Source organism: Hoplias malabaricus, chromosome 15 (genome assembly GCF_029633855.1).
Source record: "Hoplias malabaricus isolate fHopMal1 chromosome 15, fHopMal1.hap1, whole genome shotgun sequence".
Lineage (NCBI taxonomy): Eukaryota > Metazoa > Chordata > Actinopteri > Characiformes > Erythrinidae > Hoplias > Hoplias malabaricus.
Genome location: NC_089814.1, coordinates 14381672 through 14397537, shown reverse-complemented (window position 1 = coordinate 14397537; position 15866 = coordinate 14381672). Strand labels below are relative to the sequence as shown.

Here is a 15866-nt window from a genome sequence, read left to right as displayed (position 1 = left end):
CTTCACTCCACATGTAGAAATTAATTAGATTAAATCACTCTCAGTTTACAATTAAACAATTCCCATCAATTTAACATTTCCCGCCATTTAATTACTGCAATCCAAGAAAAATATGAAAATTTAAATAACAACAAATTTGGTTTTAAGACTTGCAGAAACTAAATAAAAGGTATACATTTCAATGAGGGGAATCTTCAATAAAATAAAACCATTCTAACGCTTGTTCTTTAAATCTGCATACATTTTAGAGATATATCCTTTAAAGTAATTAATTAAAAATAACTATATTATATATAATATATATATAATTTTTGCTATAAACTAAAACTTGTATTTTCAGGCTTTTTCAACTATAAACATGTTTTTCAGGCTGTAATAGCTGCTCAAGAAATTACAAAATAGATTTTAAATGTATGCCATCTTTTATTAATTGCTTTTATGGATTACATAAAATATTAAACAGATTTGTATGGAGTGTAACACCCTTCAAAACACTGACAAAAAACACCAATAAACAAAATTTAAACAATAAATAGTATGTGTGCTAATGCAGTTCATTAATGTAAAACAGTAAGTCAAATGTTGAATTCTTGAGTCCTGTACTTTATTTAAGAAACCAGCAAAATTTTGTCATGAATATACAATTAATCTGAGAGTAATTTAATGAAATGCTAGAAATCCTTTAAAGTTCTGATTAAAGAGAGATTGCAACAGACTTCAGTATTAAATAGTATAATTTTCTTAGGAAACATATGTAGGAGGGATAAAATGATCCAGGACTATCCTGAAATTATCCAGGATCATCCTGAAAGCTTTTCAAGGAGTAGCTGAGAAGGCATAGAAAATGTACATCAAATGTGATTTACATGTGCAAGGAATTATGAAATTACAGTTACTGATATTCATCAGTGTCTTTAAAACCGGTGCAATAGATCATTTGAAATAAAAAAAAATAAATAAATACCATTCTGACGAAAGATGAATACACTGAGTAATCTGCATCACAATTTATAAGTTTGACACTTTGTCCAAACTTTTTTTTTGTGACAGTTTGTCCAAAATGCTCTCAATTACTGTGCATTTTTAACTTGACAAATTCATCTCATCACAATCTTTTCCCATGTTCTATTGAACAACTGTACCCTGGGTTATTCCCCAACATTAGCACTCTGTTATGCAGCCATGTTATAAATATTTCTTCACACTGGCAGCAGTCTGAATATCTTTGCTGTATTTGTGATGGCTGTATAATGGAAATATGGCATGTATGGCACAAGGTCACTTATCCCAAAAAAAAAAAAAAAAAAAAAAAAAAAACCAGATGGAATAAAGAACATTTTAAACCAACTTTTAACAGTTGAACTTTAAAAAGTTAAACATACACTTAAAATTTCATTCAATTCATAATTAATGTGATATTTTCTTGTGGCTGATGATTAAACAGAACAAAACAGCAGAACAGTGTGCAATCTTTTTTTTTTTCTTTTAAACTCTGCACCTGGCAAAGTTAAATTTGAACATACACACTACCCACAAGCTTTTTTCAAGAAACCTGCATAATCCCACAAACAAATACACACAGATAAAAGTTAACTTAGCCTAGATATGAAATAAGAATAAATATTAGATTCCATACATGTGCATACATATATACAGTTTTAATATGGATGGAATATTACAACAAACTTTACCCAATACACCATTTTAGTTTATTATATATCATCACTGTCCAGTTAAAGGCATGTATCTTCATATTTTGTGGATATTTACTTTGCGACAGCATTTGAATGCAGCTGCTGCCCTTCACATTTTGTGAAAATTTCATGATGAACGGATTAATAGAAATACTCTAAAATGCACTCAGAATAAAATCTTTTTACATTCACTTCAACTGAGAGTTACTAAGTCTTTTTCCTTCTCATATAAAGTTACTATTTTGGGAGATTTTTTTTTTTTTTTTTTAAATGGACAGTGATGATATATTTTTTTCTTCAAAAGTTTACCTGAACATCAGCCAGCCTTTTTCCTCATCAAACCCTTGTATAGTACTCTGTAAAAGTCAGAATCTTTTTTTTTTTTCCAGTCAAAATAACCATAAAGGTTAATCATTAATCAGTGTCAGGAAATAACATGAAACAAATGTCACAGATATTTTTAAAAAGCTTTAACAGCAGCAAACAATGGTAATATTAATATTTTCAGTATTTAACTTTTCAATATTTTTAATTACAGCTTCTATTCTTTCTGGGAGACACAACTGCAGTTTTTCAAAGTAATATGCAGAGTATTATTTTAAAATTCCAAAGTTCAGTTTAAGGTCTAAACCCTGGGGTGGATAGTGCATTGTAAAAAAAAAATAGTATCCTCTTTAATTTTGGATATTTTCTTTCAGACACGTGTTTTCTTTACACATTGAAAACATGGACTAAAAAAGGTCATGCATATAATACTTACATTTTTTTTCACTAGTTAAAAAATATAAATATTTTTCTCAATTCATTTGTTAAAATGCCTGTTTGTCACACCTTTCTTATTTCTGCTTTCTGCAAGATCTTATATCTAATTTTCATGAATAACTTCATGGCTGTTTTGACGGAAATTGAAAAAAAATATATGGTGACCTCCGACTGTTACACAGTACTATAGCTTATACAATATTTCAAATAAAAAATAAAACAGGAATTACCATAAAATGAAAATCACATTAATGTGCTTTAGAGGTAAAGACTCCACTAGGCATCAACAGTAAATTCAGTATACCATTAAGATAAATTAATATTATATACCTTAATTCTCTGGCTATTTAGGTTTATACAGTTACTGCCTTGTTTTTGAAACCTGAAGAGGAGCTACTCAGAAGGAAATGGAGAAAATAAGTCTCATTTTCCATGTGTTACAAACTGACTACCTGGCACTTGAGAGTTAGCGGCTGTGTTCCATGCAGTTTAGGAATTAAGAATGCAAGTTCCTTTAAGGGAAACACACTGAAATACCACATACCTGCTTTAACTGGTCTGAAATGTACAGTAATATTCTATATTCATGGGAGAAACAAGAACCATCTCTTGTGAGACTGAGCAAATGAATGCACCACAATCATCCTTTTTTTTGTGTTTTTTTTTTTTTTACTTTTCTTCTCTTGTAATGGCTTTCACACATCATCAAAAATTCTGCTCTGGGAGGAGGACATTGACAGGTATCTCCCTCCTGTTTGTCTGCAACAGAGAAGAAAACATTGAGTGTAAGTACATACCCTATTTCGTGACAATAAATCACTGGTTAACCATTAGTGTGATTCTGGCTTGAGTAATGCTGATATTGTGAAAAACTGCAATATTTAAATAAGGCTTCCAACCAGTTTAAGTTTTTTTTTTTCTCTGTTCCTGGACAGATTTTTCTGTATGGTATGAAGTATCACAGCAGAATTTGATCCAATAAAAATATGTACAAATATAATTGCAACAGTAATAATTTTAATAAGCCATAAACAGACTGTGCCTGGTCTGAATTATATTGAAAACAAGTATGCATCATTATTTATGTAATAAATATACACTCGTTCCAAGTTTGATGCTTGCAAAACGTCCTAGAAAAAGTTAGGACCAGAACACGTATACCATTGTGTTGCAACACTTAACTGTTTGGGAACTCTATTAGGGACACAGATGCATTTATTTTTGAAAGCATAATATTTTCTACGGTTTTGGTGCACAGGTTCTCAGGTGTGAAACTATAATGGGCCTATTGGTTAAAAAGAGGGGAACGTTGCCCATATGTTTTTAAATAAATTTCAGAATGAACATATATTTATTTTAAAAACAAAACAGACTGTGTGTTTCTATATAGGTCAAAGTATATACAAAGGTCAATGAAGTTTTAAAATTCCATTTTCATATGCGGCCCTAGATTTTTTATTTATTTTGGTGAGGTTTATACAAGTAAGAAATACCCTTTAACATGGTGACAATGGCCAATCAGCTGAAGCCTAAAAAACCTTTATCAATGTAACCTGTTAGTGTTCGATTCCAGTGGGTCTTCACTGAGTGTTTCTGCATTGAAATCCAAAGGCTCAGCATCCTGTAGGAGCTCAATGAAATCTCTCCCAGAGCGACTGCCACTACGAGAGTATTTGGCTTCTAAGGAAGAGTTTAATGTAAATCATTGCATGAATATCAAGACAGTGCATATCAAAACACAACTGAAACAAGAAATATGGTATGTAACTCACGTCTGTTTGTGTTGGAGCTGAGTTTTTCAGCATAGTTGGACTCCTTCATCTCTGAGATGGAGGCTCTGTTTCTGGCTGCTGCCTCGTCTCGCTGCCCACAGCGCTCTCTCCATTCCTATAAACATATACAGTCATACTTAATTATGGTTCTACACGGGTTCTTTATTAAAGGAAATGGTTCTATATAGAACTCTGAACACTTGAAAAAACATTTACATGATTAAAGGTTCCTTTAATGTGGTATATTGGTATATATATGTGGTCACCCTCAGAACATTATCCTGTGTTCAGCGTCTAGTGACCGCTGATGCAGGACTAGGGAATTACCAACACAAACTATGCAGCAACAGAGGAGCTAGAACAGTTAAGTACATATACAAGGTGGACCCACAAGGTAGGCATGTCTAACACACTACCTATGACTCATTGGTGAATATAATAGAAAGAAACTGAAATAAAAATACTGCATTACACTGATATATATAATTGAAATGAATATGCATCTATTCTAATTTTACTTAAAGAAATTCAACATGAAAAAAATGAGATGTAAACTTAACACATCTACATCCTGAAATCTCACACACACAAAGAAACCATGACTATTCAGTAAATTTAAAAAAAGTGCAAATTGCAAAGTATAGGTAAACCTTTAATAAGGAATTGTGTATATTCTCGCTGTCCAATTAAAAACATGTATCTCCCAAAATAGTAACTTTACAAGAGGTGGAAAATACTTATTAACTTTTTTTAACTAAACTTAATTTTGGAGCATTTCTATTGGTTTATTTATCATGACATTTTCACACATTGTGAAGGACAGCTGCTGTATTCAGATGATAAAAATGAACAAAAATGGAGATACATGTAACTCCTTCGGGCTAAGCCTGGCCGGACCCCATGTGTGAAAGTCCGGACACTAGGCGCTCGCCACGGAGCCCCTCCCCCAGGCCTGGCTCCAGGGTGAGGCCCCGGTAACCCTTCTCCGGGCAAAGGAGGCTGTGTCCATGTTCTTAACTTATTCATCCTTGTCTTTATGGATCACTCTTTGTCTGGCCCATCACCTGAGCAGAAAAGCAAAGCTCTCGATTTACCGCTCAATCTACGTCCCAGCCCTCACCTATGGTCACGAGCTTTGGGTAGTGACCGAAAGAACGAGATTGCGGGTACAAATGGCTGAAATGAGTTTTGTCCGTAGGGTGTCTGGACTCTCCCTTAGAGACAGGGTTAGGAGCTCGGATATCTGGGAGAGACTGGAGCCGCTGCTCCTCCACATTGAGAGGAGCCAGTTGAACGCCTTCCTGGTGAGGTTTTCCGGGCATGTCCAACGGGGAAGAGGCCCTGGGGCAGACCAAGAACACGCTGGAGAGACTACATGTCTCGACTGGCCTGGGAATGCCTCAGTATACCCACGGAGGAGCTGGAGGCAGTAGCTGGGGAGAGGGAGGTCTGGGTTTCTTTGCTCTGACTGCTTCCCCCGCGACCCGGATAAGCAGTGGATAATTGATGGATGGATGGATGGACTTTTGAAGATCTTAGTGGGGTAAATTCAGTGCTGAGGGAAAATGCAACTTATAACCACCATTGGTAACTATAAAGAAACTCACTCTTCTTCTGTTCTCTCCATCTTCTATTCTCTGTCGTTTTCTTCTCTCTGCCAAGACAGAAACAAGCAGAAATAGGCTTAGCTATTCTTTTGTATAACTTTCTTTTTTGCAGCACAGATACACAAAAACTGTCTTCAATTCACTGAGGCCAGAAAGGCTCACCTCGACGAAGTAACTCCCTGCCCTCATCAATCAAGTCAGAGGTCAATTCATTATCTCCCATAAACTGCTGGAAGCCCAGCAGATTCAAACAGCGGGTTCCAAGGCTGCCAAATATTAGATATATGTAAAGGTTATGAAATAAATAGAAAATATACAATAAAATATAAGAACACTGAAGTGTAATACATATACACATCATTACAGCAGCTCCTAGATAAACTGAAGTAATTATATACATTTTTCTACTTACACCATCTTAAAATGTTATACATATTTTATTTGGTTACAATATTATTTATTACGCTGGCATCAAGTAAACATGATAAAAACTCTTAACAGACCTGAAATATGTAGCAATGCAAAGAATGACAATCAGCATGGGATAGTAGATGTAGAAGCCATTGGCAATAAAAGAGAGTACCCGCATGGAGCCCATTATCTAAAATAGAATTAAAGCGATGGTCAATATTTATGTGTTTAAAAGTCTCATGATTTGAAAATAAAACACTTTTCAATTTTACTTTTTTTCCCTTAAAACAACAGTCCCTGATCCTACTTTCAGAACACAGCATGTTATATTTCTGTACACTAATTACACTTACTTGGGCTTGTTAATTAACAAATAAGCTGAATTAAACCTACAGAGATGTGGAAATCTAGCATTAGGATATGATCTATGCGATATGTCATATTTTGTAGTGGTCATTACTAACTGAAGTGTATGCAGTCTGCTCCTTTGCCCGGTGAGATATAGCAGAATCCATGTGGATTAGTCCCAGAAAGTTCAGACAGAGGGGAGGAGTCAAACGGCAGAAAAGCCTGAAGAACAGGAATGAGTATTTAGACAACAATAAAACTATTTGTGCATCAGAACAGAGAACATTACACTTGCAAAATAAAAGGAATGTTTCTCAAGGAAGGATCCTAATTTTCTAAGAACATACATGCCGCTGAACTGAAGACTGTATGCATCAGTTTGGTGGTGAGATGCCAGGTAATAGTAGTTGAAAACACGGATGCGAAACACCGTGGAATACACACAAGTGCACAGGAAGAAGATTGTTATGAAACAGGCCATCTAGAAGAATTGAAACAAGGAAATGAGAGTCATAGTATGTTCAAGAATTTCCCAATCAATACTTAACTGAGAGGCAAATACATTATGAAAAGTCACAGTTCTATTTTAGGCTTATACTAGGGCTCAACATACTTATCAGAACCTTAAGGCAACTGCACATGGCCAGTTTGGGCAGATTTATTGTTTTCCAGACAATACATTTACTTTACAGAAGATTTTCTGCATTTCCATCTGCTATAGATTTCCTCCTTGTTTAAAGGAACAACAGGTAATATGTTGTATTTTTGCACCTGGTATCCTCCTACAGCTGCAGAGTGTAATTTACTTTTACAGCACTGTCCTGAAATCAAGGGGGGGTACCCTCCTCCAAATGTTACATAGTGCCATTTCTACATTGCTGGGCCTAAGTAGTTACTGCAGAGGCTCTATTTTCCCTAGTATAAGTCAGTAGAGCATCACAATGATTTTGAAGCTGTAATTTTTAGATAAAAATACTACCTAGTGTGCGTCCGTTCCTTCCTACAAAAACCTAAACTTCACTAAACTAACACTTCAGTTTGAGGCTAACCACTTGTGAAATTAGCAACAAAATCCAAAAGACCCATTTTTGTGAGAAAGTTAGTGTTTGGAAAATAAAGCAACTCTGTTCTGAATTTTTTTACTAATAGAAAGTGTTTGGAGTATTATTCTACACCTACAGGTGCTGGTAATAAAATTAGAATATCATGAAAATGTTGATTTATTTCAGTAATTCCATTCAAAATGTGAAACATTTGTGTATTATACTCATTCATTACACACAGAATGATATATTCTGATCAAATGTTTATTTCTTTTAATTTGATGATTATAACTGACAACTAAAGAACATTCGAATATTTCTCAAGACCAATGAAAAAAGTATTTTTAGAAATGCTGGCCAGCTGAAAAATATGAACATGAAAGGTATGAGCATGTACAACACTCAATACTTAGATGGGGCTCCTGTTGCCTGAATTACTGCAGCAATGAGGCTGCAGACATGGGTTTCAGCTGTCGCATTCCTTGTGTCAAGCCACTCTTGAACAAGAGACAGCGTCAGAAGCTAATTGTTAGAAGTCTCTGCTAATGTGGGATTAAAATTTATTTTTGGGAGCAGTTTAGCATCTAATATATTCATCAGTTAGTACTTTTCTAAATGGTTTAATACTTCTTGTGTTACAATGAATCCAGGTCATTCTGAACTTTCGAGTCTGATTTGGGCAAAAAAGAGGATTTTTCTCAGATGGTATTCCCACTAAAAAGCTTGGCTCCATGCATGTCTGTAAAACTGTTAAACTATTGCTAGACTATTAAGCAATAAGGGTGTGTATTGTTGTGTTTTTACATATTTACTTAACCTCTAGTTACTGGACTGGTAAATAAATTTTCAATTAACAAACTCGTATGTAAATATTTAAACATTGAGCTCAGGTAATACCTCAATGTACAGGTAGTTGTAATCTCTTTCTGCAAGCTGGATAAACACAGCAAAGAGCGAGAGAACAGGATGAGTGCTGAAGAAGGTGCATTCAGACCAGACCACAGCCACAGAGAAGAGTGCCAGAACCACAGCCAACACACGATAAAACCACTGCTTCAGCATGCACTCCCAATACCACTCTAATAACAGAAGAGCAAAGGGTACATCAACAGAGATCATTATATTAGAAAGATGGTGAATGGCTGGTGTTATGTATGTAACAAACATCTGGTATTAATATGGTCCTTATGTCATTTATATAATTTACAAAGATCTTTTTACGCACTGACCTACAGTGGGTGTGTAGAGGTAGCGGGTGAACCAAGATGCAGACTCTCTGGGTGCAAAGCTATGGACAAACTGGCGGGAAGAGCTGGTCTCATTCTTAGCAACATCCTCCAGATGAAAGGCTTGGTCAAGAAGAATCTGCCACTGCACACGTGTACGATTATGCCTTTGGACAGCATATATCACCTATAAGACAAAATCAGAAATACTAGCACATATTAAGAGCATAAAAAATTAATACAGCTCTAAATTAAGGTGATTACACTATTTAATTATATATTATTATAAATGACTAATTAATTATATATTATAAACAACTAAATATATATATACAAACCGGATTCGACATCTAATATTTTATTCAGAATACAACACAAATCACAGATCAAAAGTTTAAACTGAGAGAATGTATCATTTTAAGGGAAAAATATGTTGTTTCAAAATTTCATGGCATCAACAAATCCCCAAAAAGTTGGGACAAGGCCATTTTTTACCACTGTGTGGCATCCCACCTTCTTCTTACAACACTCAACAGACGTCTGGGGACAGAGGAGACCAGTTTCAGTTTAGAAATAGGAATGCTCTCCCATTCATGTCTAATACAGGCCTCTAACTGTTCAATCGTCTTGGGCCCTCTTTGTCGCACCTTCCTCTTTATGATGCGCCAAATGTTCTCTCTAGGTGAAAGATCTGGACTGCAGGCTGGCCATTTCAGTACCCAGATCCTTCTCCTACGTAGCCATGATGTCGTGATTGCTGCAGAATGTGGTCTGGCATTATCTTGTTGAAAAATGCAGGGTCTTCCCTGAAAGAGATGACATCTAGATGGGAGCATATGTTGTTCTAGAACCGGAACATAGTTTTCTGCATTAATGGTGCCTTTCCAGACATGCAAGCTGCCCATGCCACAAGCACTCATGCAACCCCATACCATCAGTGATGCATGCTTCTGAACGGAGCGTTGATAACAACTTGTGTTATCCTTGTCCTCTCTGGTCCGGATGACATGGCGTCCCAGTGTTCCATAAAGAACTTCAAATCGTGACTCATCTGACCACAGAACAGTCTTCCATTTTGCCACACTCCATTTTAAAAAGACCCCTGGCCCAGTGCAAATGTCTGAGCTTGTGGAGCTTGCTTAGAAATGGCTTCCTCTTTGCACTGTAGAGTTTTAGCTGGCAACGGTGGATAGCACAGTGGATTTTGTTCACTGACAATGCTTTCTGGAAGTATTCCTGAGCCCATTCTGTTATTTCCTTGACAGTGGCATTCCTGTTTGAGGTGCAGTGACGCTTAAGGGCCCGGAGATCACGAGCATCCAGTAGAGTTTTACGGCCTTGACCCTTACACACAGCAATTGTTCCAGATTCTCTGAATCTTTTGATGATGTTATACATGGTTGATGATGATAATTTAAAAGTCTTTGCTATTTTACGCTGGGTAACACCATTCTGGTATTGCTGCACTATCTTTTTGCGCAACAATGGTGGAATTGGTGATCCTCATACCATCTTGGCTTCAGAGAGACACTGACACTCTGAGAAGTTCTTTTTATACCCAATCATGTTGTCAATTGACCTAATTAGTGTTAATTGGTCTTCCAGCTGTTCGTTATATGCTCAATTTCCTTTTTCCAGCCACTTATTGCTACTTGTCCCAACTTTTTTGGGATTTGTTGACACTGTGAAATTTTGAATCAACATATTTTTCCTTTAAAATGTTACATTTACTCTGATTAATATATATGATATATATATTAATATATAATATATTTTATATATATATATATATATATATATATATATATATATAAAGTGAGAGCCATTTTTTCCAAACCTGCTTGTGTAGTTTCACTAGACTCCTTTCACTGGGATAAGTGTTTTGTTTATCATCAAAATCTTCATAGTCATCCATATTTCTCCCCATTTTCTCCTGATATTCCACAGGACACTACAAGTACAGCATTTAGATTTAGATTTGATTCGATTTGTTTTTTTTTAAACAAGTAAGTAGTTTCTGATAGCTGGTTGCTACTTCTTCATACAAATATAGTTTATGTAATTCCCTGAAGTGCTCCCCTTACCTTTCGAAGGATGGTGTCAATGTATTTCCTGAAAGGATGGTTATACTTGATGGATTCATTGACCTTTCTCACCTCCTGTAATGATGTAAGAATTTAGGAATAACATCAATTGAAGAATAAAAAAGAATAAAAAAATAAAAATCAAGACCTTGAGTCATTAAAAAGGATTATTAGTATGCTATATTAGTATGGGATAGTAGTATGTTATAGGCTACATAACAATCCTTGCATTCATAGTTGTTGATAGCATAGTAATGACATTATTGACCCATTTTTGTCTGTTCTAAATGCTGAACCTCTGAAAAGCTCAAGGTACAGATTGCATATTTATAAATATACACAGTCAAGTCATAACATTCTGATTGTACTCTAGCCCTTTAACATATGCTGTTGGTTGGATGTTTTTGGCTGGTGGACTTTTCTGAGATGGCTTTGAATACTCCAGCAGCAACTATTGTGGCTGCCACTCATACCAGCAAAACACATACCACCATCACATCAGTGTCACTGCAGTGCTGACAATGATCAACCACCCGCATCATACTTGCTCTGTGGGGCTCCTGAGCACAGATTAACAGGATAAAAGGTACCTATAGACGTAACAGATGGACTATAGACTGTAGAAACAAGGAGGTGGTCAGAATATTATGAATGGACTGTGCGTATGAATGTACCTCCATGACATCTTCCAAATTCTCCTCTGCATCTGCCTTCTCAGTCATTAGCTTTGCTGCTTTGAAGTAGGTCTTGATGAGCAAGTGTCCTTGGCGAGAAGATTCCCAATAAGATCGTGGAATTTCCACCAAGCCATAACCCAAAAGGAGCACAAGCAGAAACAGACCCCATGTGTTTGCTGCTGTGATGCCTATGGTCTGTAGTTCATACCTGGTTAAAAACCACAAAGACATAATCACAACCAGGCCAAGTATGAACAAAGTATGTCTGCATGTATAACGAAGCTGGCTTCAGTTACTGATTATCTTACACAGGGGCTGGGATTTGTACATAGTATATTATGGTCATAAACACAGATATCCATAGCTGCATTGTAACAATTTTAGCAGTTTCATATAGTTATAGTACACTTACCAGGAGAGGCGCCACTGAGGATGCACAGCTACATATATGAGGAGAGAGCCAAAAATAAACAAGTATGTGCCATAGTAGATTGCATTCTCTATGAGAGCAGTCTTTATTTTGCCTGTAATTGAGAAGCCTCCTGAGCGGGCGTAGGATTGCATGAAGGGTAAGAGAAGCCTGAAATCATATAGACACACTAATGGTTAATGTCAGGTTTACATCTGGGCAACATAATGCAGAAGTACAGCAAAACTGATATTATATAGAATCCCTCAAAATATATATGCAAAAATCATGCTCTCAAGTTCATTTATTAAGATTTGAATCATTTAAGATGTATAAGGACATGCCATTCCCTCACCATGTTAGACACTGTGAGGTCCAGTACACAACCCTCCAGAACACAGGCATGATTCCATTGGGAATGTAGCTCCATGGCTTGTGGCACACCTTTGGGATGCTATAAAATCATAAAAATAGTGCAACTATAGTATGAAGCACTGACACATAACATTGCTTGCTAGACTATGCACAATATTTTAGTTTAACACTTATGTTTGTTACTCAATAAATGATTCACTATATGTATTAAATGCTCACAATATAATCAAAATTATATTCCTGTTCTATTCTTTACAGGCCATTTTTACAGCAGGCTGGGAAGAAAACAGAATGTGCACTAACTTAGCTGTGGGGGAGACAGATGCATTTCCTGCCGTCTGGTTGCTTCCTGTGCCCACAGATGGTGACAGAGCATGTTCTTCATGATCAATTATGCACTGTTTGTATATTGTCTGAAATACAAAATCAAATTCATAAGTCAGGATGCAACCCATTTTTAAAAACTTTGGATGCATATAAATGTTTCAAACAGCAGACTAAACGAACCGTGCTGACATCCAGTGGGAGAATGAAGACGATGAGAAAGCACAAATACCAAGCCAACAGTGTGCCAAAAAGCACCATGCGCTGTTGCTTTTTGAAGTCCCCATAACGATGCAGCAGGAACAAAGCCAGAAAAAAGACCACAACAATTTCTATCCCCAGCGCCGCTCCACTCATTCTCATCTGCTGCAGGCCTCTGGAATATTTACTGTAAAATCAGGCAGAAGGAGGAAGAAAACCTGTGAGACATAATGGCTAGATGCTATAACCCTGCTAAATGGTAATATGGAAAAACACACTGAGGTCCTTCGGTGAAGTAATTACAACTGATTAGAAAACATTGGTCTCAGACAAAAGCCAGAGTCCTGTTTGCTGTTCTGAAAGACCCCCTTGTTTTTCTTCACTAGAGCAAAATAGAAAGAAAGGAATCATCTTGCCCTACATCTTAGGCTTGTGTTTCATGTATAGACCACCTTCTCACAGGGTTCCCACTGCTTTTAAAGATTTGTTTCCAGATATTTTCAAGTCTTTTTCAGACATTTATATATTGTTATATAAATGACAACTTCTCAAATATCATATTTAAATTATTGTTTCCACATCCTTAACATTAGAATCATACAACACTTACACGACCCTTACTGAGTGACAGCGACTAAGTGGGATATTCCATAAAGCAATTTTCCTTAGAAGTTAAAGTTACTTAGTAGCTCCCAACTGACAATAAACACAGCTTGAGTTCTAATAAACAAACATCAGTCACAAGTGATGCGTGTTATATTTTTGCAGTCATGTGATTCTGTAATAACCCCAAAAGACAAAATGTGACTTACATTTAACTAGTTCAATTTTCAAGGATGGTGAAAAAAAATGTAAACAAAGTAAGTTTCATTTTTAAATATCTGTTCAAATTGTCATCTTTGACCTTTTCCTTTGCAATTTTCACCCACAATACAGGGTGGGCCATTTATATAGATACACCTTAATAAAATGGGAATGGTTGGTGATATTAACTTAGTCACACTGAAACTACGGATACTAGAAGCCTGTGCTAGCATTTCTCCTGCAGTGTTGCTATCAGTGTGTGAAGAGTGGGAGAAGAGGGTTGAATTGACAATCCAACACAATGGGCAGCACTTTGAACACATTTTATAAGTGGTCAGAAACTTGTAAATAACTCATGAAAAATAAAGTTACGTTAAATTCCCAATAAGTTTGATGTGTCACATGACCCTCTTCCCATTGAAAAAACAAAAGTTGGATCCAGAATGGCCGTTTTCAAAATGGCAACCATGGTCACCACCCATCTTGAAAAGTCTTCCCATCCATCCATCCATCATCTGTAACCGCTTATCCAATTTAGGGTCGCGGGGCCAGAGCCTACCTGGAATCATCGGGCGTAAGGCGGGAATACACCCTGGAGGGGACGCCAGTCCTTCACAGGGCAACACAGACACACACTCACACCTATGGACACTTTCGAGTCGCCAATCCACCTGCAACGTGTGTTTTTGGACTGTGGGAGGAAACCGGAGCACCCGGAGGAAACCCACGCGGACACGGGGAGAACACACCAACTCCTCACAGACAGTCACCCGGAGCGGGAATCGAACCCACAACCTCCAGGTTCCTGGAGCTGTGTGACTGCGACACTACCTGCTGCACCACCATGCCGCTGAAAAGTCTTCCCCCTCCCACATACTAATGTGCCACAAACAGAAGTTAATATCACCAACCATTCCCATTTTATTAAGGTGTATCCATATAAATGGCCCACCCTGTATATATTCTCATAAAAAATACATTTGATGCTTTATATTTTCTACTGTTATTTAAAATATTCAGTACATTAACCATATTTTTAGATTTATTTCTAGATAATTTCCTGATTGGAAATTTAGGGTCTACATTTTCAGGGCATCCATGAATGGTGTGGAAACCCTATCCATGACTCCACAGCAAACACTACAATAACACATTAGAAAAACGCAATGTCAAAATGAGTACAATGCAGTTAGAAATGCTTTTGTTAGTATAGTGTATATTGTATAGAAATAAATGGGTTTAAATGGAGACAGTGCCCTAGGCCTTACCAGAATTCTGCTGTATCTGCCTAGTGCTTTGTTAATTTACGAATCTTATTAACTGTGAGACTGATTTATGGTCTAATTTAACTTGGGGTTACCTACAGTTGCTGTGTAAACATTAGAACCAGCCAAATACCAACCAATACCAAACAGAGAAAACAAATATCACTTACACAAAGTATCATATAATTAACATAACACAACAGTCTTCGGTGTAATTACGGTCTATTACGACTATGTAACGTTACAAAAAAGCGAGCTGCCCATTCATTTAAGCTCTTCCTTTAACGTTACCCTGTTTTTCTACTTTAGCTCCGAACTACAGAGACGTACTCAGATATTCCGTACCTCGGTTGTGTTGAGTGATATAATCGTTGATTAAAATGTTACTATCCACTAAATAAAGGACTCAGAAAAACAAATCTTTCCTCTAGATAACGTTATCTGGACTGGTGCCATCACGCTGCTTCCCCTAATATCAGGAACGTCACACAGCGAGCAGAAGACTTCTCAAGCGTCTCTCATTCGCGCATGCGCCGTTTAAATTCTGCAGTCACCGATGATTTGAAGATCAGTGAATCTGCGCAGAACTGGGCGAAATCGTTTAAAGGGCACCAGCTCATGTATTTCCTGGTGTCTACTTATGGCGTTTGAATACATTTTTGAATGTAAATAGGCATAATTAACATCACTATTCTATTTCCTCTTATTTGTGTGCCTTTATGTACATTGTCTTTGTTTTGATTGGCTGCCCTACGTTATGACTAATGCAACAACAACCTGGGCCAAACTTTTTCTAATAATCTCTGTATGAACTTGCAGATACAAATCAGTGTAGGCTAAATTTTTCAGTGAAAAATAGTATAC

General features: G+C 36.6%; 1 protein-coding gene across 1 annotated transcript; it reads right to left on the bottom strand.

Moving 5' to 3' along the window:
- Positions 1-421: 421 nt before the first annotated feature.
- lmbrd2b (LMBR1 domain containing 2b) lies at positions 422-15466 on the bottom strand. Its single transcript, XM_066645922.1, has 18 exons — positions 15348-15466; positions 12916-13120; positions 12712-12821; positions 12389-12487; positions 12037-12204; positions 11622-11832; positions 10948-11022; positions 10701-10814; positions 8867-9050; positions 8535-8716; positions 6942-7075; positions 6711-6816; positions 6339-6436; positions 5998-6101; positions 5836-5882; positions 4229-4343; positions 4010-4136; positions 422-3215 (listed from the first exon to the last, which is right to left on the bottom strand). The coding sequence occupies exons 2-18, from the start codon at positions 13093-13095 to the stop codon at positions 3152-3154; spliced, it is 2118 nt and encodes a 705-aa protein (XP_066502019.1). The 5' UTR covers positions 13096-13120; positions 15348-15466; the 3' UTR covers positions 422-3151.
- Positions 15467-15866: the final 400 nt, after the last annotated feature.